We start from the raw sequence: 22198 nt of genomic DNA, 5'->3' as shown, positions 1-22198 counted from the left end.
GCCATTCTATCCGATGATGCGGCTATTATGGGCAGATATAAAGTCTCGGTTGGCAGGTATCCGTACTTCAGAAACACAATCAGATCGAAATGTCGACCCATAAACTCCTTGTTTCCTTGCACGACACACTCAAAGCTATCCGAATATCAGCCAGGTATGAATGTGCACTCTCGGAATCACCTAGTAGTCTTACGTCCTTTTCAGGTTGCATGCTGAAACACAGGAACAATCAAACGCCTGCCCTTGCTATCCTGTAGTGCAACTTTTTCTCAACTTGACTGAGTTAATCCATCAATGGTTCGTGTGGTTACCAGCCTACGCGAAAATGCTTACTGAGGAGTTCTATTCAGGTCGTCTCTTTCTGAAACTCAATGTCACGGCTCTCCCTCTGTCATTCCCAGTGAATTGACACAGTACGGGGATTCCGTTCTGAACATGTTCAGCACGACAACCAACAATGTGGAAGCACCCTTTGTATTTGAGACAGGGTCACCCAGTTTTAGCGGTCCATCTCTCATGGAGTCCGATTTCATTCGTATGCATCAGCCCCGTCCACACACCGCTCTTGATCCATACAACGGAATGGATGTACCTTATGTTAGCGGGCCTGAATATTTATTCAACCCGGAACCTTTCCCCGAGTTTCTCAACAGCTTCCCTCCAGAGCTTTCCCTGACCCCCTCTGTGGATAACGCTTCATCCCAAACGCGGAGTCCCCATGCTCTCCCGCAGTCGCCTACTACATCATCTTCTGACGGGAGTTTACCTTGCGATTATACATGCCAGTGGGTGAATGGGCACGCCAATGATTGTCATATCGAACCATCATTTAATGACATACAACCTCACGCGCAGAACTTCGGCAACGATTATCCATCTAGTTTTGGCAGCGGAGTTGATCTTCATTCACCTACACCATCGTGGCCGGCGGAGAGAAAGAATGACTGTACATTATTGATGGACGATACGAATGACACTTCAAGCTTCTGTGGCTGGGATGGTGGGCTCTGCTTCTTACCTCTGACTGTCGACAAGTCTGAAGTGGCGAAACACCTCCAACTACACCACGGCATGAAACCTGGCGGCGATAAAGAAAAGATTCCATGCCGATGGGAGGGCTGCGTGAAGGAAATGAGGAAGGAGAGTATATCGCGGCACATCGTTGCGGTTCATTTGGACAACAAAACGGAATGCGGTAGTTGTGGAAAGAAATTTGCTCGGTTAGATTCTAAACTGCGCCACCTAAAGAATCCAAACCGAGAGTGCAGAGAATCCGAATCCCGTGATACTCGTAGCAAACGCCGTCGTCTGTCGTTGCCATGATTTTTCTGTCATACATTCTTGCAGCTTATTGTGCATAATACCGAGGACTTCAGTATCGTCATGTGTGTATACTCGGTTTTGTCACTTTAGTTTGATATTGATCCGTGGACGTATGTACTGCCGAACCTATGCTTATATCAACTTCTATCCCTCCAACGCACTGCCATATGGAAGCAAGCAAAATGACTCAAGTTGTAGGGGTCAAATTCAGGCCTTCGAAGGTGGTTGGATGGGACTGAAATTTTAGTACCTTGATCCGCAGACAATCAAATAACTTAATGGTCGACACCACAACGAAATCCAAGGAAAAAATACATAATTTTCAGTACAAATAGTTTGGATCAACTAAGTAGGAGTATACGGTAGGACATTACTAATAACGGACAGGAGCTATAGGGAGATGCATATGAGGTTGGAATACAAAACAATACTGTAAGATAACACTGAGGACTATATCAACATGACGTTCTGGCTAGCCGACCAACCACCGGCAATGCACACTAGGTCAATCACTTGTGATCCATCTCCGTAGTTAACAACGACGTTTGCAGACTGACAGTTCGGTCTTTCGAGCGAGTGTCGTCGAAAGGCGTCCTCTCGCGAGAGTGAGGACTGACAATGCGAGCAAATCCACCGGACTCCAAGATGGCGCGTCAGGACATGACGGGAGAGATTCCCTGGTTTCGTATGGGTATCAAGACAACCGCTCCAAAGACATGTAATTTTTTCCGTGTCCTCGCTGGTGGCGCTGGTGTTGATATCATGATGTTGCTTAAGGTGTTTAGAAACCTGCTTGAGCTCCACAGGAATGTGCATCCTGCAGCCCTTCCAGTCACATGGGTGCACTCTGACCTCGGTATCATATTCATGCACAGCATCCCGAGCGATCAGGATGGGATTCACCCCATTGAATTCCAGGAGCATATCTTGGACCATGTCAGACGAACTAAAACAAATAACAGTGAGCCACAAAAAAAGGTAGAGAATGTTATCACTAACCGAGCTGGGTTCATATTGAATCAGAGAGGAGTTGGTTTGTGTGGAGTTGGTTTACGTGGAGTTGGTTTATGTGTTTTCTGGGTTCTGCAGATGAGTCGCCTTTATGGCTTTTAACTTGCCTGCTCTATGGCGCTGTTCCCCACCGCAGCGTGACAAGTCTTAGGCGCGAGCGTTGGCTGGGATCGCCAGATTTCCACTAAGCTCTCAGGTTTGTGAAATTTCGTTACAATGGTGGTGGAAGAGATACATTGGTTACGCGCTGTGTCGTTGCAACCTTCAAACAGGTAAGTCGAATGAATGATTCTGGTCAGTATGCCAATGTTGCTCAGCGGATCAACACAAGAGACCGGGTTACCAAATCGATTTCATGTTGGAAGGTTTTTGAGGTGAACTATGTGATGAGGATCCAGGAAAGCCTTCGTGGCACCCGGGAAAATCAACTTTGATCCGTCGATTGAAGATGTGATCAGCGCAGCCACTTGACTGGCATGTCCCTTAAAAGTTCACTAACAGCGACTGAGATTTCAAGGTGGAGTGGATGAAACGACCAGTTGCGGATACAATAGACGGACCTAGACAAATCACCTGTCTCTCTCTCGAGCAACTATAAGAACGCATCAGCGAAATAACGAACAGTTTGGTGTTCATATCATGTCTCGCGTATGCGTGTTATAACGTCTCCAAGGGGCCAAGTGTACCGAAGTAATCGGGATGGTGGAGGGATCTGAATTCAGTATGAAGCTGGCGACCTGTAATCACAGAGATCGAGATATGTATCCATCGGAGCAGGGTTAGACCGACGAGGCCAGGCCCGACAAGTGACTGCCAGTACTGATGTGGGTCCGACGTAATAGTTGAAGTATGAATCACAAGAACCGGCGATAGCATTTCTCTCCCTCCGATTCCAAAACCGTTACGCTGTGGAAATAAAATATTTCAATCGAAAGTGCTGTGGTAAACTTGCCATGACAGTGGGGATTTCAATGAACCTGCATCAAACCATAAATGTGATGTCGAGCGCTGGTAGTACCAGCGAACCGTGGCATCATGCAAGCATGTGGCCGCAGTGAGCATGCCGCGGAACCCTGTCTCACGGATGTGCTTCTATTATGTAAGGTAGCACCGCATGGTGGACATACACGCGTTCCAGTGTATGAGCGTTTGGCAGAAAGATATTACTTGAATTGCGGTGCTGAGCGCTGAGCATGGCGCGCAGACGACAGAACTATCGGATAAGATTCAGAGGCTTGAACAGCAGGTGTGATACGTTGCTAGGAAAATAATGGGCTGGCCTAGTAAGGCATGAACGTTGAACCACCAGGGATCTTGTGAGTTTGGCAACGAGGCAGACCAACTTCAAGTTGAAATCAAGGATTCGGTTGATCACGTGCAAGCGCCCGGCTGTGCATGGCCTCGAGTTCATACTACTACGCTACCACTAGTGTAGTAATAGTACTACTACTGTACATGTGTTCATACACAATTACAATAATTTTTTTTTTTACGTGTAGCCAGGCAGTGCCGCACTAGATGACGGAGAAGCTCCACACGATAGTCCAGCCTGAACTTGCGGAACCGGTACGCTACTCCCCGGCAGCCGCGCACTCTTCCAAGTAGAGCTGGGACCGGTCTCACTCTGTACAGTAATCGATTCAACCATTGCTGTTTGACTGTTTGACTGATGGGTCTTGATGCACACGGTAACCATAAACTACTCCCATGAAAGGACTCAACAAGTCAAGGTAAAGGTCTTCTGTGAGAAAACTCCGAGAAGGAACATGCCACGTGAGTCACGTGGCATGTTCCTTCATTACTCTATACATCAGGAAAAACCCCCTTTTTGTATTGGGGACAATTTGAGCAGATTATATCTAACATAGAAAATCATGTACCGTTTTATTGAATGTGCGCCAAAAAGACCCAATCTTCGACAATATCAGCTAATCTGCCCATCAAAAAAAGACTTCCAAAGAATTGGAGAAAATTCTTAGATACAGGATGCCATATAATTATACTAATTTACGAATGCCATGCACAGCAAGCTGCACCTCCAACAGGTGCGCCTCCTCGCACCGTTTGATCAAGACCGTCAGAGGGGCCAGTGCCTGTATGTCTATCTATGTATGAGTTCAACCAAAACCTGTTGCAGTCCTCAAGAACGGTCTCGTTCGTCCAATCTCGTTGGGCCATGTCACACTACGCACATCGTAAGAATAAGAACAGGACTTTGTGAAATCACTAACGAAGACAACATAGGCATCAACAAATAAACAATGTTACCGCGTTAAATATTTGTGTTTATTTATGGTCTCACGTGATCTCAAGTTCGAAATTTTATCTCAAGTTCCGAATCACGCATCTCTTCCTCATCAACCATGTCTAGTCCCTGTCCCAAGCGCAACTCACGCCAACTGAGAAGGCTGCGATCATGCAAGCTGCAGAGTTGAGAAGGAAGAATCGTGCAGAAGTTAACAAGTCTGAGTCATCTGAAGCCCGTATGTTTCCTAGCCATAAGATGATTTTTTTACTGATCAAATGTTTCATATTCAGTGTTCACATGTAAGGCCCAGTCCGACAGGCCAAAAGTACTGCACTTAAAAAGCAAGGTATGACTCGATGTTGCTTGCGAGTTTGATTTTGATTCAGCTTCAGGGGCGTCTCTGCAACATGAGGCAAATATGTAAGCTTTCTCCCTGTTCATGGCAGTGGAGCAGCGACTCTCTTATCAAGATTCAACACGACGTCACAGTTCTTTGCCCCCTTACTACCGTGAGTGATCAATGCACAATGCAGTCTAGCATTCTGACGCTGATCGCTGTAATGCATAGCTTACATCCTGCGATATGGATGGGTTAGCACTAAGGACGGACACCGGACATCATCTTCTCGCACGATACCGCAGGACACAGAACAGTATGGATCTCTGCCCCATGGATCATCCCTACCGCCCTGCAGTGCTGTTCAATCTAGCCACCGCAAAGTTTCTGAAGGAAGATACCTCGAGCTCGACATACCTATCCCTCTTTTTCAAGACGTGCTGATGGGATTGACCTTGTGCAGGAGAGGCCCGCCGCATCCATGCCTCCGTTATTGCCAAATCAACTTGCTGATCGACGTGACGAGCGCTAGTAGTAAATTTGACTAGGATTCATCTGAATTTGATTGTTTTTGCAATGTTTGAATTGGATCTAATGTGCAACTTACGATTTTCTATTGGGAGTAATTAGAGTAAATTGTCTACAATTGGGAGGGGGACTAAAAAAATCAGTCTCATCGGTCGAATGTATTGAATCCTTGACAATCTGCGAGAATTGTGTGATATTGTGTCAAATTGGGAATCACCAATTTCCCTGATGTGGCAAGGTTAACGTTGATCAAAGGTTAACATCCTTTCCATCACAGTGAGGAAGGAGCCTAATTTTTAGATTTTAATCAGTAGCCTTGCGGTTGTGATTCGAACTTCCAGTGAAGTCACGAGCGCGGACAATGCGGCAGATATATTAGATGATGGACCTACATTTCGTGAGTCGTACCTTGTTGGCACATTCTAGAAGCTATGCCTATGGTGCTCACCTTATCACCTCCTTTGCACACATCACAGTTGCATGTAAATTGTGAGGTGAGATGTTTGAAACGGAGCTACGACCTCTATGTCCCCCACCTATATAGTTGGATGAATACATCAACGGGTTATACTAAGACTCGCCTGATACCAACCACCAACTTATTCAGTCGAACTTTGAACTCCCCGCTATCTGTCAAGATGAACTTCAAATCCCTCGCCCTACTTCTCACTGCTACCGCAATCCCTCAGGTCGTAGTCGCGGGTCCGCTTGCCTACGCTATTTGTCAGACAGGTGAGGTCCAATCACATCATCAAGGTGCACTGCTGACTCGACTTCTTGACAGGATGCAATGGCCTGGCTGTCGCTTGCTACGCCGGTGCCGGGTTCACATTTGGGGTCGCACTCCCTGCAGCACCTCCTGTGCTGCTTGCATGCAATGCGGCCCTTGGGGGGTGTATGGCGGCTTGTGCCGTGGTTGCGCTTACACCCACTCTCTGAGTGGGTGCAATCGTGAATGCGACGACGAGAACCCACAGGCCCCTCCCTGTGTGATGAGAACGGCATCCTTGTTGTAGTATGACAACACGATGCAGGTTTAGCGGTGTACAGCACCAGTAATGCAACTATGGTCTCTTATGTACCTTGTTCCCGTTTGTCTTTCCTTTTCTTACAGCCGGCTGTACGCATTTTCAGAGTCTATGTTTCTATTTCGCACTAGCTACAGACTCCCTATGTCTAGACTATGATTCTTTTTTTCTTTTCGTGGCAATGTATGATCCATAAGATACCAACCGCAGCATGATCCAGGTCCCAGATCGTTGAGAGCGACAGGAAACCAATAACAGCAGGTGCACGATGGACGATCGCACGCCTTTTCAAGTGAAATTGTGCGAGACTCGCTCGACAAGGAAGCGAGAATTTCTCAAACTTTGGTTGTGTTCACGGTGCACGCTAAGAATGCAATTCGGATAGGGCAATCTAGCTTGTCGATGGTTGCTTCGCAGGCCAGTGGGTACGTATATGGCTATGGGCGGCTGTCAGTATCAATCTCTGTAATAAGACAGCCTAGGATGCCTTAACATCGCATGTAACTGTCACCAGCACGTTCTAGGATGGGCGATAGACAGATCCCTGGCACGTGGGAGATGTGAATTTCAAAAGATTGATAGTGGGACAGTCGTATATAAGCTACATAGCGAGAACTCCGCATTAGAATCTGGAACCGAGAAGGATGGAAGGTTGATGACTTCGAGGAAGGAACCTATTTTAATTAGTACCCTTGGGGGACTTCCAGTGGAGCCGTCGACTAGGCGCGAGCGTGGAGCGCCTAGTACATCGCAGGTCAAACTCAGAAATAATTTATATTTAATGATGCTTACATTATCACCGTGCTTTTGACACTGAACCTTCAAAACGGATTTCGGTAGGAAACTGGACAACTCGAACTCCTTGCGCGTAGCGTTATAATCAACGTGCCGCGGCTTAGCAATGTCATTCAAAGTCAGAAATGAAGCAACGCTGTGTGGCAGTATTGATTAGGTATGATGCATCTGATGAACCTATGGCATTTCGCGAGTCACATCACCATCACCTCGCTTGTGATCCCGCTAACGAAAGCGGGGTCCACTGTGCTTAGTCCCACGCCATGCGAAGCAACTTATCACTGATCTTGGAAGAGCTACGATATCTTATCACGAACCCATATAACAGTCGAGTAAACACACTCAAAAAGTCCACCGGGCTCTTCTGTTATTAACCACCAAGCCACTAGCTACTATTGACTACTCTCTGGGGGAAAAATGAACTTGAAATCCCTGACCTTACTCCTTACTGCCGCTGCAGTCCCTCAGGTTGTAGTTGCGGGTCCGTGTCTCTATGCCATTTGTCAGGCAGGTAAGGTCCAATCACATCATTGACGTGCACCGCTGACTCAACTTCTTGAACAGGATGCATTGGCTTGGTTGTCACTTGCTATGCCGGCGCCGGGTTCACGCTCGTAGTCGCACCCCCTTTAGCAGGTCCTGCGGTGATAGCATGCAATGTGGCCTTTGGGGGTTGCACGTTGGCTTGTGCTGCACTTGTGTTTGCACCCACTCCATGAATGAGTGCAATCATGAATGTGGCAGCGAGAACCCACAGGTCTTTTCTCGTGTAACGATGACGGTGTCCTTGTTCTAGCGTGATACCACGATGCAGGTTCAATCGTGCACAGCGCCAAAAATTCGACCATAGACTCTTATGTATCTTGTTCCCACAGCTGGTTGCGCGCAATTTCGGAGAGTCCATGTCCCGTCATTTCCATTTCGCGCTAGCTACAGACTCGCTGTGTCTAGACTCTACGATTCCTTTTCTTCCACGGCATCAATATCTTGTGATTCGTATTCAAACTTGGGCAGGAAATTACGAATGGACATGTGTTTGTCTGGCAAAGGCTTGGATCGCTCATGATAGGCGGCTTTTCTCATTTCCAATGGCATGCCAGGAAATGAGTATGCCTACAGCACTAGTTGGGGAGTACATCGCTACCGTAAGCCTTTTCGGGTTTATTGAACGAATGTAACAATTCTTGGTATCACGCCGCATGTTACACGCGAGGCGATATTTTGGAACGGAGTTACGATCTCTTTCCACCCACCCATATAACAATTGCCAGTGAGTAAACGCACTCGGTAACATATAAGTCCACCAGTTACCAATCACCATCTCATTTAGCTATTGACCACTCTCTGGGGAAAAATGAACTGGAAACACATTGCCGTATGCCTCACTATCGCTGTAGTCCTTTGCGTTGCAGTTGCGACGGTTCCGCCCACAGGTAAGGTCTATCACATCATGAACGTGCACCACCGACTCAACATCTTGAACAGGATTCATTTTCTACACCAGCATGAGTGCAGCCAGTATCACAGCTAAAACGCTTCTTGGCTTCTTACCAAGTGGCACCCCGGCAAGGACCCCGAAAACCAGCCATCAACATCGCGTCCAACGACGCTAAGGACGCCCAACGGCGCCCAAAGAACCCCTTCAACCCCCTCAACACCAACACCAACCCACCTTAGACCATGGCCCCCAACGAGGCCATGAACCCAACTCCTCCCCCAGCCTCCGCCCCCACGACACGTGGTGCCCGCCTCAGAACAACGGCAAAGGCACTATTCGTACCAAGCAAATCAATAGAAGAGCACCTAGCAGGAACCGGCATACGCACAGACATCGTCACACTAGCATCAGCAAGGAAACAACTCAGCACGAACGGCATGACCATATCAACCGCCGGCGGCACCGTCAAGCATCTAATAGGCGCCATATTTGAACTGAGCCTAACGCCCGCCCTTGGAGCAACGCATTCCGAATCCTTAAGAGCCATCGCAATCATACTGAACGAAGTTGAACAGACCATCGACACCAATAACATAATAGACAAACTATCCGCGCTCCTAGGAGGCCCAGTCGCAACTTTGGACGAAAAAGTAGACACCCTCGCGACCCTAGCAGACACACACGCAGCCGCACTGGAAGAAGCGGCGACAAAGGTAAGCAAACAGTTAGAAGAATCAATTTTAGGACTCGGAGAGGTGGTCGGAAGCTCCTTCCAACCAACCAACATCCACAAACCGCAGAACACCCATGGCAACAGCGGGTCTGACGGACCACGCTCATACGCTGCCGCAGCCAAGAAAGGCGTCCCTGCCCCACTAACGAAACTTTTATCCCGTAGCGAAGCACAATCCCGGCAAATCCTCATCGACAGAAGGTCCTTCCAGGCAACCAACGAACTCAAAGACCTTACAGAAGTCCAACTGGTCGCCAAAGCAGAGCTTGCACTGGAGCTCATGTCAAAAGCAGGAACCAAACTCCCCGAGAACACGTCGGTACTCTCCGCAAGAAAACTACCACACGGAGGCATCCTGTATGAACTCAATGCCCCAGGATCAGCCGAATGGATCAGTATCCCAGCGAACAGAAGCAACTTCCTCAACCACTTCGGTACCGACATTGTCATCAAAGACCGTGCATTCCACCTCCTCCTAGAGAACGTCCCCATCTCATTCGATCCCAACTCACAAATCACCCTAGCGGAAGTGGAACGGAAAGGTGGCCTGAGTCAGGACGACATAGTCAAAGCCCGCTACATAAAGCCCATAACAAGACGTAACCCCAGACAGAGAACCGCTCACGTCGCATTGACCCTGAAGTCCAAAACGTCGGCCAACCAGATCATCCGTTTCGGCATATCGATTGAGGGGAAGAAAGTATATGGCCGCAAACTACTCCCAGAACCCTCAAGATGCCTCAAATGCCAAGCGTTCGACAGCGGCCACATCGCAGCAAACTGCCCTCAAGAACACGACACGTGTGGCACCTGTGGAGCTGACCACCGCACAGCCAGCTGCGCCGTAGACATCCAGGACCTGTATCACTGCGCGAACTGCGAAACAGACGGCCACGCATCATGGAGCCGCGACTGCCCGGTGTTCATCGCCAAAGGGCAAAGACGTAGATCAAAGAACGAGGAGGCCAGATACAAATACTTCCCTACAGAAGATCCTCTCACATGGGACACTATCGAAGGTGAGTCCAGCAACCACGACACTGATTTCTCTCCCCCACAGTACCTACATCAAGAAATCAACACTGAATGGAAGACCGTCCACCACCGCCGACACCCAATCCAAAACTACGACCAGCAAGAGCCCGCCCCCCGGCCCCCAACAGGAACGCAAACGAGACTCACTGATAGATGGCCGAACCACCAAACAAGAACCCATCCCAACCCTCAGACCGCAACCTCGCCCAGAATTCAACAAGCCTCCCAAAGGTGGTCATCCCCCCCATCATCCATCACCTCAACCCCAGACTACCACACCGCGATGCTATCGGACAGCAATGAAAACCTCCCAGGATGGAACTAATGATGGACGAAACCCACCATACCAGCGCCAGAGACGACTTCAAAATCTGGCAACAGAACCTTAGAAAATCGCTCAATGCCTGGGAACATCTGTTACATAGTCTCAATCCAGACGAGTATGACCTAGCCTGCATCCAAGAACCCTACCTCAACGCCGTCAATCTTGCCAATGCCTCAACTCTGGGCCGTTTCTGGGACGTCATATACCCCTCGAACCACCACTCCAATGCCGAACGCTCCCAGACGATAATGCTTGTAAATAAATGGATATCCAAAAACAACTGGCACATAATACCCATCAACTCTCTGAATGTCATGGCCATAGAACTCACAGGACAATTCGGCAAAGTACGTATATACAATATCTATAACCCGGGTGACAGCGATCACACCTTACATTTCCTGGAACGGCACATGCACACTGAACATATCAAGCGGCGCCAACACTACGAAAGGATCGCTCAAGGCGAACGTAACCAGGAAGAACATATTATTTGGATGGGCGACTTCAATCGCCACCACCCCATGTGGGAACTTGAACATAACACGCACTTATTTACTGCAGCGAATCTAGACGCTGCAGGTGTACTAATCAACCTCTTATCACTGTACAACTTAACGCAGGCACTCCCAGCCGGACTCGCAACCCTTGAAGCATCCAATACAAAAAACCACACCAGACCAGACAATGTCTTCTGCTCGGAGAGCCTCGAACACGCCTTCACGCAATGCGATGTAAAGTACCATCTGCGCCCTGTTATTACTGACCACTTCCCAATCATCAGCACCCTGGACCTCAACCCCGAACGCATCAATGTCACCCCACGCCTCAACTACCGCAACGTAGACTGGGACGAGTTCAACGAAGCGTTGGCCAACAAGCTCGACACGATCACCAAACCTACTGAACTAACCGAACCGGCACAATTCGACATTGCCCTCATGGCGCTCACACAAGCAATCGCAGACACCGTCGAAGAAAAAGTCCCCCGAATCAAACCATCACCTTACGCCAAACGATGGTGGTCCAAGGAACTAGGACAGGAACGGAAAGCAGTACATAAGCTAGGTAGGACAGCCCGAAGCAAGACCGCCCAACGCAACCATCCAGTACACGAGGAATACCGAGTGGCACGCAACAAGTTCTCAGAAAGCATCAAGAGGGCTAAGGAAGCCCACTGGACAGAATGGCTAGACTCACTAACGTCCAAAGGTGTCTGGAACTTCCACAGATACGCCTCAAGTAACCTGGCAGACCAAATACACTTGCGCATCAAGACCCTCAAGGACCCACAAGACGAACAGGCCGCCAACTCGACTCAAGACAACGCCCGCAAAAGCGAATTGCTATACGAGACCTTCTTCCGCCCCCCGCCAGAGAACGACTTCGTCAACCCTAACTATGATTATCCTCCTCCCATTTGCAAATTCCAACTAATTACGGACCAACAGATAATCAGAGCAATAGCCAGACTCTCACCGCACAAAGCCCCAGGCCCAAACGGTATAAGCAACATCATCTTCATGAAGAGCGCCTCCCTCCTCGTCCCATTCCTAGGCCCAATATTCCGCGCTACGTTCACGCTAGGGATCTACCCTGAACAATGGAAGAGATCTTCGACAATAGTACTCAGGAAGCCAGGTCGACCGGATTATAGTCTACCGAAGGCATACAGGCCCATCACCCTCTTAGACACTATGGCTAAGCTCCTGTCCTCTTGTGTAGCGGACGACCTGACATATATCGCAGAACAGCACAACCTCCTCCCCCCAACACACTTCGGCGGAAGACCAGGAAGATCCACGACGGACTCGCTACACCTACTAACTAAGTTCATTACAGACGCATGGGCCTCCTCTGAGCGCTTCGTTTCCATCCTCTTCCTCGACGTGAAAGCCGCATTCCCCAGCGTAGTAGTCAAACGTCTAATGCACAACCTCCGCAAGGCCCGAATCCCGATAGAGTACATCAAATGGTACGAGAGAAGACTAGTGAACAGGACCACCACACTATCCTTCGATGACTTCCAATCAACCATCTTCAACGTCCATGACGGCCTCGACCAAGGATGCCCTCTCTCTCCCTTAGCGTTCATATTCTACAATGCTGACGTCCTACGAATCGCAGACCCTAGGCCAAGCAAAGGGGAACTAAGTTTAGGCTTCATCGACGATGTAGCAATAGCTGCCAGGGCCAGAACTTACGATTTAGCGAACGACAAGCTCAAGAACATGATGGAAAAACCCGGGGGAGCGTTAGAGTGGAGCCGCAAACACAATGCAGAGTTCGAGCTCGACAAAACGGCGTTAGTGTGCCTCTCAAGACAACGCACACCAAGCACAGAAAATCCAAGGAAGAAGGTCCCCGTACACCGACCACCCATCACGCTAAGTGGACACGTCATACAACCCTCAAGCTCACATAAATTCTTAGGTGTCATTATCGACCAAGAACTTCGTTTCAAGGAACAAGCCGCAAGTGCCTTAGCCAAAGGCACAAAGTACACGCTAGCGTGCAGCCGAATGATCAGAACCACGAAGGGAATCAAAGGGAAATGGATGAGACGCTTATACGAAGGGGTAATCCTGCCGAAAATGTTGTACGCGGCTGATGTTTGGTGCGCAGGCCTAATATCCAAGGGAAGGAGCACAAAATCCAATGGAAGAGGCGCGAGAAGCTTTGCATCGCAACTCGCCAGAGTACAGAGAATGGTGGCGATCATGATCACAGGCGCCATGCGCTCAACGCCAAATGACCTTCTCCTTGCACACGCTAACCTCCCCCCACTGCAGCAGACCCTCCGCAAAGCATGCCATCATTCTACCCTCCGCATGGCCACCCTTCACAAATCCCACCCCCTCCAGAAAGGTATCAACAGCGCGTTCAATTATCACGCCAGCCGCAACTTCGAAGGCACAAAACGACACCCTTCCCCACTACACAGATTGTTCCACGAATTCAAAATCAACCCCGCAGCCACGGAAACCTTGGATCCAGTCTGACACTACCCGAAATGGGTCCCAGACGTCGAACTCAGCATAGCACGCAAGCCGGACGAAGCATACCTGGAGGATATCACCGCAGAGGAGGACGTGAGAGTGTACTCAGACGGGTCGGCGATAGATGGAGGCATAGGAGGGGCCGCGGTTCTCATGGAAGGAGACGAGGTGGTAGACGAAAGAAGGTTTTATCTGGGGAAGGCCGAAGAGCACACGGTATACGAAGGGGAGATAGTGGGCATGATCCTGGCGGTGGAGCTGCTGAAAGAGAGGACAAAGAGGATGAGAGAGAAACCCACCATGGCACTTGGGGTGGATAACCAAGCCGCGATCCGCGCAACGAAGGGTTTCCAGTCGAAACCCGGCCATTACTTGCTAGATATCTTCCACGATGACCTCCGCCGTATGCTGTCAAGAAAAGACGACCGCAAGCTGACCATCCGTTGGTCAGCTGGCCACATAGGGATCCCCGGTAACGAAGAAGCAGATGAACAGGCAAAACGCGCCGCCCGCGGCGAAAGCTCAGAACACTGCAAGCTCCCCCCATCCCTCCGCAACGCAAATGGAAACCCCATCTCCCTACCAAGCAGCAAGTCGGCACTAAAGCAAGCGTTCCGGACAACCATCATGCAAGAAGCGAAATCAATCCTCCACCAGTCACCGAGACACGCAAGACTCAAAGAGATAGACCCCTCGTTCCCATCCAAAAGATTCGCAATGTTGACCGACAACCTCCCAAGACGTCACGCATCACTCTTGATCCAGCTACGGACAGGACACATACCATTGAACAAACACCTACATCGCATCTCGAAATCCCCATCACCTCTATGCCCGTCTTGCCGAGAGCGCGAAGAGTCAGTCCACCACTACCTGCTTGCATGTCCGACGTACGCAAGACAGAGAAGCGCATTGAAAGCGGAACTCGGTTCCAAAGCACATCAACTGAAACACCTGCTAAACGACGCCAAATGTACAAAACCCCTCTTCAAATTCATTGCTAGCACTCGCCGTTTCGCCAGCACATTCGGGGACGTCTCCCTCCCGAAATAAGTCCATTCGTAACAGCCGCACACACCCTCTCCACGCCCGACCAGGCGCCTATCGTCCTCGCGCATGCCTGGACCAGTATTTTAGTAACATATAGAAACCCCGCACATACAATACATTAGACAAAAGTACATACTCTGTAGGTATTGTCCAGCATAGGGCCCAGCCCCACCGGACAATAAACAAGGATTCCAAAAAAAAAAAAAAAAAAAAAAGTATCACAGCTGGGGCTGTCCATGTATCATGTCCTGCCATTGCTGTATGCCTTGCCGCGTGTTGAGAACGGCATCCTTGTTGTTGTAGCACATATGACAGCACAACACATGTTTAGGGTGGTGACAGCACCGGAAATACAAGCATGGACTTTTATGTATATCGTTCTCTGACTTCCCTCTTCTCAGTCGTTGCATGTAGTCGAGAGTCTATGCATTATGCGTTATGTCCCGCTGTTGCTGTTTTGCGCTAGCTACAAATTCACTGTATGACACTTTTCAAAAACGAACTTTAATAATTGTGCGATACACAGCAACAGCCCTAGTGCACGACACAGCATATCAAAATGCGCAGCACAGCCCACAGGTGTCGTTCTATGTAAAACCAGGGCACGAGAGATTAAACTGCAAGATTCACGCCACTGATTAAATTATCCTGAGACAGAGGATTAACACGATGAGGGACAGATGGACTATCACTAGGATCGCGGATACCATGCAAAGATTAGGGGCATGACGACATGATGAAGAACACAGAAGCAACTCAGCGATAGTAATGGATGGGTCTGGCCAGGTTCTCCCAACAAGCGGAATCGTGGGCCGAACCAGCAGTTCAGTCTGATAATGGTCCTTAAGCGGCTTTCCTCATTTCCAATGACCAGTTAGGAAGTACATCGCTACCGTACTAGACCTATATTGAATGAATTAGTATCACAATGCATGTTACATGCGAGGCGATATTTTGGGACGGAGCTACGATCTCTTGCCACCCACCAATATAACAATTGAGTATACGCACTCGGTAAGTCCACCAGTTACAATCACCATCCCATTTGGTTAAGTCACTACTATGGACCGCTCTCTAATAAACCTGAAAAATGCTGTCCCACTCCTCGCTGTCGCGGCGGAATCCAATATCCCACAGCTCATCGCTGCCGCAGTGGAATCCAATGTCCCACTCCTTGCTGCCGCCGCAGGTGTAATAATATCCATTGTAGTTGTATGTGGCATTGTCTATGTTGTTTATAAGACAGGTGAGGTCTAGCACATCATGAATGTGCACCACTGACTCGACTTCTTGAACAGGATGCTCTTTCTACGCCAGATTGAGTGCAACCAGTCTCGAATTGTGGCCCACCCGTGTATTAGGACCTTCCATAGAACTTTACCTTGGGCGTCGTTGTACTAGTAGGGAGTGCAGTGAGGGGTTAACCGGCAGGAGCAGAAGTCAGGACAGGTAGAGCAGGTGCCGGGGGTCTCGGGTGTTCGGGTTCGAGAGCAGCATTGTAGTTAGTACGAGCGTGGGTCAGACACAGCAAGCATCTTGCACAACACAACATATCAAAACGTGCAACACAGCCCATAATTGTCGTGTTCTAGAACCTGATAGCAGTAGGGGCACGAGAGATTGTACAGCAAGATTCACGTCACCGATAAGATTATCCTGAGATAGAGGATTAATACGATGAGGGACAGATGGACTTTCAGGGTCGCGGATACCGCGCAAAATGATATCGGATGGTTGGGGCTCTACGAAGTCGGGTGGCATGGCGACATGCAGAAGAACACGGAAGCAACTCAGCGGTTGTGATGGACGGGTCTGGCCAGGTTCTCCCAACAAGCAGAACTATAGACCGAACCATCAGTTCAGTCTGATAATGTTCTTAAACTGGATAAAAAAGACAAAGAAATTGATCGACGCAACTAGACACAGGCGACCTTCCAATTGAGAACATAGTAGACAGGAGGTAGACTCGACGATGGCGCAGTCACAGCTTTTGAAAGTGGAATGGGTAATTTCGGGCTGTGGTGAGTAAACTTCTGAGCTACTCGCGTTAGAAATGAAAGAATTCAATTCATCGCACTGTAGACGACGTACGTAGTAGGAGCTCTCGTTGTCGAGTGTGTGTGGCGATTATCTTATCGATCACTTGATCTGTTCCATGATGGGCACAGTTTGATAGTCATGAGTAAAAACTCCGGGAAGGAGGAAGGAAGACGTTAATTAGGTCCTTCTTGTGGAGTTCTGGACTTCGCGAGCGCGGAGCGCCGACATCATTATCATCGCGGCTCACGTTTTTTAAAGTCAGAAATAAATCAATTGGTCAATATTTGGTGCTTACCTTATCACCACCGGTAGGAACTTCTGAACAGCTCCACGACTGCTTGCGCGACACATTACAATCGACATACAGCAGCTTAGCAGTGCCATTGAAAGTTAGAAATGAAATACTAGTAGTGAACCTTATTTTGTGAGTCACACCACCATGTGTATCACCTTGCAATTGCTTGGTGACCCCCACAAACGCAAAACAGGTTCACTTTGCTTAGCCGCATGTTAATTACACGGGAGGCGACATAGTTATATTTTGGAATGGAGCTACAATCTCTTGTCATCCATCCATATAACAGTTGAGTAAACGCACTCGCTAAGTCACCCAGCTCCTCTGTTGCTAATCCGCATTTCACTCAGTCAAGCCACTACTATTGACCACTCTATGACTAAACGTAGTTACCTATATGGACTCGTTCAAATCTGGTCATGTCAACGAAAGTAGCATTGACCAGTCGTATGTGTTTGGGTCGTAGGGCTTAAGGCCTAGACTGCAAGAATCGCACTCTCCCAGTACATGTATCCCACATAGTTAAACCTTCGTTTGTTTAAGGCTGGTCATGAGTCCGTTAAACGGCTATCGCAGCCTGCCCTAATCGCAGGGCACGGACCATTTACTCCAGTCAAAATAGCTTAAAAAGGAAGAGGACCTACGTAGAACTAGAAGTACGAGCGGTCGGGGCAGCGTTCAAGCCCCCTGACGAGATCTTTCGCAGGATCGAAACCGCTGCCCTCCGCTCTACTAGCCCCTCCCTCCCGTTGTAGCAGCGCCCTATCTTAGGAGAAGGCGGACTGCAGCACGCGTGCATAGGGGTGGTCTGCCTAGTACACTACTAGTCGTAGACTAAAATCTATTGCCCACCTTGCGGCAGAGGCCTCGTTCCTCGGCCCCCTTCTCAGGGGGCCTAGATTGGCATCTCTGGGCTTACAATGAACTTCAAATCTCTTGCCTTGCTCCTCACTGCCGCTGCAGTCCCTCAGGTCGTAGTCGCAGGTCCGCTTGCCTACGGCATTTGTCAGACAGGTGAGGTCCAATAACATCATTAACGTGCACCGCTGACTCAACTTCTTCAACAGGATGCAATGGCCTGGCTGTCGCTTGCTACGCTGGTGCCGGTTTCACATTTGGAGTCGCACTCCCTGCAGTACCTCCTGTGTTGATGGCATGCAATGTGGGCCTTGGGGGGTGTATGGCAGCTTGTGCCGCAATTGCGCTTGCACCCACTCTCTGAGTGAGTGCAATCGTGAATCTGGCGGCGAGAACCCATAGCCCCCCCTTGCGTGATGAGAACAGCATCCTTGTTGTAGCATGCCAATGCAACGCAGGTTTAGCGGTGTACAGCACCAAATATATAACCATGGACTATTATGTATCTTGTTCTCGTTTTAAGTCGACTTTCCTTTTCTCACAGTCGGTTGTACGTGTTTGAGAGTTTATGTCCCGTCGTTTCTATCTCGCGTTAGCTGCGGACTCACTGGCTAGACTTTTCTTCTTCTCATGGTTACTGCTACCTTTTTGATTCGTGTTCAAACTTTGGCAGATAATTACAGATGCTCATGCGGTTGTTTGGCAATGGCTTTGGATCTAGACATGCTCATAATCGACGGCTTTCTTCGTTTCTAAGCCTGTCATTGAATGTTGACCATTGTGAGTGGACTTTGAGCGCAATTCACAGTATCAGACAGCTCAAGACGATAAGTGAGCAACGTGCGTCCTCGACCACCGCATGGATAATAACCTGTGTGGGAATTGGGCGCGTACCATCGTGCAAAACCCATCCGAGTCAATCAACCATCATGCGGTTCCGAGGAATACTTTTTCTCTCCTCAGATCAGCAGACCGTGACTGGGCGCTTGTCTGCTGATAAAGGCTCCTCGCAACCTCTCTTTTAGAAAAAGCGCTCTTAGATCCAACCGCCCCTTCTGGTATGATTTTGCCTGTTGCTGTTCTTCTGGGTCTTGCGCTCCGCGGTGCTGCTTGCGCGGGCGATCACTTGCATACTCGTGACGCCCATGTTCATGAACATTTGAACAAGCGTGAATACCCACAGGTTCCAATCACACCTCCCTACCGTCCTCTCGTCTGGGGAGATTTCAATGTGATCCACACCACCGACACCCATGGCTGGTTACTCGGCCACCAGAAGCTGTCATTCCCTGAACCAGACTATAGGTGAGTTTCAAAGGACCTCATTTGGGGCGTAGCTCAACCACATCATTCTGCGCGTATTATAGTGGGGATCTTGAAGATTTTGCCAGTTTTGTAACGCATATGAAGAATATCGCCATCGTTCGTCCATCAGTCTAGATCTTGACTTTGTTGTATATATTTCCTATTGCAGGAAAAGGACGTCGACCTCCTTTTGGTAGACTCGGGGGATCTACATGACGGTATGGATCGATTTGGTATTTGCGAAGACACAATCCAATCTACTTCTCAGGAACTGGGCTTTCTGATGGTTACCCCCCCGGCGGTGTCGACGCGCACGAGGTCTGTTGTTCTATTGCTGATACATATCTCGAAATTGATACCCTATATGTGTATTCAAAAGTCAAACAAGTTTCTTGAACGCCTTCCATACGATGTCATGACTATCGGAAAGTGAGTATTGAGTTTTCGCTTCTCCCCTATCCGCCTAGGTTGGACTGACAATTTTATCTCCATAGTCATGAACTGTACATCTATGCGGATACATACGACATGTGGGTTCTGAATATTCTGAGTAAAATTCGGTTTGACTGACAATATCTTCTTCTGCATCGATTTTGGTTTCCTTTGCGATGTCTATATTTTGTTCAATCACCACCTTCTATTCGACACTGCACAAACATGGCCTATACTTACAAAATGGACCAACCTTCCCTCAGGTACACGAACTTTGTCCCTCATCTTGGTGGGCGGTACTTGTCTTCCAATGTCAACATCACTGTTTTCAATTCGGATGGCGAGCCTGAGAGTGTTCCAGTCGGCAGTAAGTTCGAATTTTGAAGTTAGTTTGATTACTGTCGATGTCCCCTCTGCAGACCGCTTCACCAGGTTCACCACAAGGAAGTAAGGGTTCCTGTGAATTCAGGGTGGGACTTTATTCATTCAATGTAACAGAGGCCGTCGCATCACTTCTCTTGGAGTCCTGTATGATTTTACTGGAAATGACGTGAACACGACTGTACAAACTGTGGCCGATATGGTCAATGAGCAATGGGTACGTTATCTTAGGCGTCTAGGTGATCCAGAAGAGATTCTGATCGATCTTTGCAGTTCGCCGAGGCCATCGCGGAAGAACCTGACGTGTTTGTACTTATTGGGTAAGTTGATCTGATGGTTTCTGAGAAAATATTTTTAACGCATTTCAGCCACATGCCAGTTTCCTTTGATAACTGTAGGCCAGCCAACTACAGCAATTGTAAGGTTTGATGATACGATGAATTGGTTTTCTAGGGCCTACTGTGTTTGACGCTGTTCGAGCTGTGCACCCTTTGACGCCCATCTTAATCTTCGGAGGTGGAGGCCACGCATTTAATGTTTTCAACTAACTTTCTCACCGCGGACTTAGGACATAGCCACATCCGTGATTGTCAACAGTATGATAGTCGTTCTATGGCTCTCGAGAGTGGACGCTACATGGAGACAATCGGTATGTGAGCATCAAAGATGAGTTGAGTACAGCGTCTCACGTGTTCTTTTAGGCTGGATGAGTACATTGTTTAACGATAACAATATTTCAAAGATCTGACCAGGAACTTAGGTGCGGACCTTGAAGCTGCCACGGGCAACGCCAACAATATTTCTTTCACAAGAAGATATCTGGACCAGAACCGTGTGACTTACGAGGTACAGTGTGCTATCAGTTTCTCGATGATGTTCTAAATCGCGTGTCACAATCAGTACCACGCCCAAATGTCAAACCAAACATTTGACACTGCCTACGGGCGCTCGATCACCGATGGCCTGCAGGAGCTCGCGGTCAGCTTTGATTTATCCTATCTGTATGGAACATCTCCACAAGATTATACCATCAACCAGTGGGTACTCCGTATATATCGCATAAGCCACCAACTAAATCGTATGCTAGGAACCCATATCCTTCCAATGGATCCCTTCTATCTCTTTTTATTGCGGATGTAAGACCTGTTTTCCCAGAAACGTTAATTACTTACGCTTTTATCAGGCTGTTCCATACGCTCTCTCCATTAACAACACGCGTGATTCCATCCCAGCCATATATATCACCAACTCAGGATCTCAACGCTTCAACGTCTTCCAGGGACCATTCACCAAGAACGATCAGCTCACCGCCTCGCCATTCACGGATTCATTCCTGTATATCTCCAACGTCTCATTTAGCATCGCAAACCAGGTCCTTCCAGCTTTGAACAACGCGGGTGCAGATGAGAAACGGAAGCGAGATGAGATTGAAAAGGAACTTTGGAGCCGTGGGGTTGTTGATACTCGGTATAAAGCCTGGTTAGAGGAGATGGATCGACGTGCTGGAATTGGTAGACGAGAAGCAACGGCAGGCAATTTGACGCTTGGATATGTCACTGCTGATGTAAGTGGCCCATCTTCGCACTCGCTCCGACACACTCATAATAGTGACTTAGTCATGCCCCGGTGCTGGGGACGACACGCTGCACTTGGCGTTACCCTACTATTCGGTTCCAGACTTTATCGGCTCGAATCCTCCTAACGTGGCCGACGACACGCCTATTGATCTTGTCTTCGTCGACTTCATTGAAGCACAACTCCTTGGCATTCTCAATGGCTTGCAGAATGCGCAGAACTACACTACCGCTGATGTTTCGCTGTACAGCCCAACGCTGGCTAACGCAGCGCTGGGCCTGTATGCTCAAGGTGTGTGGAATTGACTGAACGGCCAGTAGTATGCCTATGCTGTGATCGTATTTACCTCTTCTCCACAATCACCTGGCATCTTGTTATCTACAAGAGTACATTCTGAGTCAATGACACGTGGGTTGTACCCCGAAGCCTTGCATATTTCATGCCAACTCCCAGCATTCAGTA

At 48.7% G+C, this 22198-nt stretch overlaps 11 protein-coding genes across 11 annotated transcripts; 9 read left to right on the top strand and 2 right to left on the bottom strand.

Annotated features, from left to right (window-relative positions):
• Positions 1-987: 987 nt before the first annotated feature.
• On the top strand, positions 988-1242 carry HD556DRAFT_1210662 (uncharacterized protein; the record flags this gene model as incomplete). The annotated part of the gene is made up of 1 exon (XM_041296560.1): positions 988-1242. A coding segment is annotated over one exon (255 nt), but the record flags the coding sequence as incomplete, so codon positions are not given.
• A 633-nt stretch (positions 1243-1875) lies between these two features.
• On the bottom strand, positions 1876-2169 carry HD556DRAFT_1211722 (uncharacterized protein; the record flags this gene model as incomplete). The annotated part of the gene is made up of 1 exon (XM_041296579.1): positions 1876-2169. A coding segment is annotated over one exon (294 nt), but the record flags the coding sequence as incomplete, so codon positions are not given.
• A 1528-nt stretch (positions 2170-3697) lies between these two features.
• On the top strand, positions 3698-5363 carry HD556DRAFT_1536244 (uncharacterized protein; the record flags this gene model as incomplete). The annotated part of the gene is made up of 7 exons (XM_041309624.1): positions 3698-3900; positions 4203-4227; positions 4361-4379; positions 4472-4529; positions 4706-4817; positions 4873-4928; positions 5151-5363. Exons 1-7 carry the CDS (start codon positions 3853-3855, stop codon positions 5361-5363), a joined length of 531 nt encoding a protein of 176 aa, XP_041160373.1. The 5' UTR covers positions 3698-3852.
• Positions 5364-6085: 722 nt separating this feature from the next.
• Positions 6086-6386, top strand: HD556DRAFT_1237067 (cysteine-rich protein; the record flags this gene model as incomplete). The annotated part of the gene is made up of 2 exons (XM_041297871.1): positions 6086-6179; positions 6232-6386. 2 exons carry the CDS (start codon positions 6086-6088, stop codon positions 6384-6386), a joined length of 249 nt encoding a protein of 82 aa, XP_041160372.1.
• Positions 6387-8574: 2188 nt separating this feature from the next.
• Positions 8575-11045, top strand: HD556DRAFT_1371227 (uncharacterized protein). The gene is made up of 2 exons (XM_041302944.1): positions 8575-8703; positions 8756-11045. Exon 2 carries the CDS (start codon positions 8951-8953, stop codon positions 10799-10801), a length of 1851 nt encoding a protein of 616 aa, XP_041160371.1. The 5' UTR covers positions 8575-8703; positions 8756-8950; the 3' UTR covers positions 10802-11045.
• HD556DRAFT_1236941 (uncharacterized protein) lies at positions 10804-11199 on the top strand (the record flags this gene model as incomplete). The annotated part of the gene is made up of 1 exon (XM_041297862.1): positions 10804-11199. A coding segment is annotated over one exon (396 nt), but the record flags the coding sequence as incomplete, so codon positions are not given.
• Positions 11200-11214: 15 nt separating this feature from the next.
• HD556DRAFT_1237075 (uncharacterized protein) lies at positions 11215-11556 on the top strand (the record flags this gene model as incomplete). The annotated part of the gene is made up of 1 exon (XM_041297873.1): positions 11215-11556. A coding segment is annotated over one exon (342 nt), but the record flags the coding sequence as incomplete, so codon positions are not given.
• Positions 11557-13032: 1476 nt separating this feature from the next.
• On the top strand, positions 13033-15236 carry HD556DRAFT_1308208 (uncharacterized protein; the record flags this gene model as incomplete). Its single annotated transcript, XM_041300101.1, has 3 exons — positions 13033-13669; positions 13826-14272; positions 15154-15236. 3 exons carry the CDS (start codon positions 13033-13035, stop codon positions 15234-15236), a joined length of 1167 nt encoding a protein of 388 aa, XP_041160368.1.
• A 688-nt stretch (positions 15237-15924) lies between these two features.
• Positions 15925-16611, bottom strand: HD556DRAFT_1308207 (uncharacterized protein; the record flags this gene model as incomplete). Its single annotated transcript, XM_041300100.1, has 3 exons — positions 15925-16076; positions 16133-16247; positions 16489-16611. The coding sequence occupies 3 exons, from the start codon at positions 16609-16611 to the stop codon at positions 15925-15927; spliced, it is 390 nt and encodes a 129-aa protein (XP_041160367.1).
• A 1494-nt stretch (positions 16612-18105) lies between these two features.
• Positions 18106-18407, top strand: HD556DRAFT_1443095 (uncharacterized protein; the record flags this gene model as incomplete). Its single annotated transcript, XM_041306558.1, has 2 exons — positions 18106-18199; positions 18253-18407. The coding sequence occupies 2 exons, from the start codon at positions 18106-18108 to the stop codon at positions 18405-18407; spliced, it is 249 nt and encodes an 82-aa protein (XP_041160366.1).
• A 1036-nt stretch (positions 18408-19443) lies between these two features.
• Positions 19444-22197, top strand: HD556DRAFT_1371198 (5'-nucleotidase). Its single transcript, XM_041302943.1, has 16 exons — positions 19444-19566; positions 19617-19777; positions 19843-19878; positions 20044-20147; positions 20200-20227; positions 20279-20378; positions 20435-20481; positions 20530-20555; positions 20615-20677; positions 20730-20810; positions 20863-20871; positions 20922-21007; positions 21062-21198; positions 21249-21297; positions 21345-21725; positions 21778-22197. The coding sequence occupies exons 1-16, from the start codon at positions 19561-19563 to the stop codon at positions 22039-22041; spliced, it is 1578 nt and encodes a 525-aa protein (XP_041160365.1). The 5' UTR covers positions 19444-19560; the 3' UTR covers positions 22042-22197.
• The last annotated feature ends 1 nt before the right edge of the window (position 22198 follows it).

The sequence above is a fragment of the Suillus plorans genome (genome assembly GCF_016647745.1).
Source record: "Suillus plorans strain S12 chromosome Unknown HD556scaffold_27, whole genome shotgun sequence".
Lineage (NCBI taxonomy): Eukaryota > Fungi > Basidiomycota > Agaricomycetes > Boletales > Suillaceae > Suillus > Suillus plorans.
This window is presented reverse-complemented; position numbering and strand designations above follow the sequence as displayed.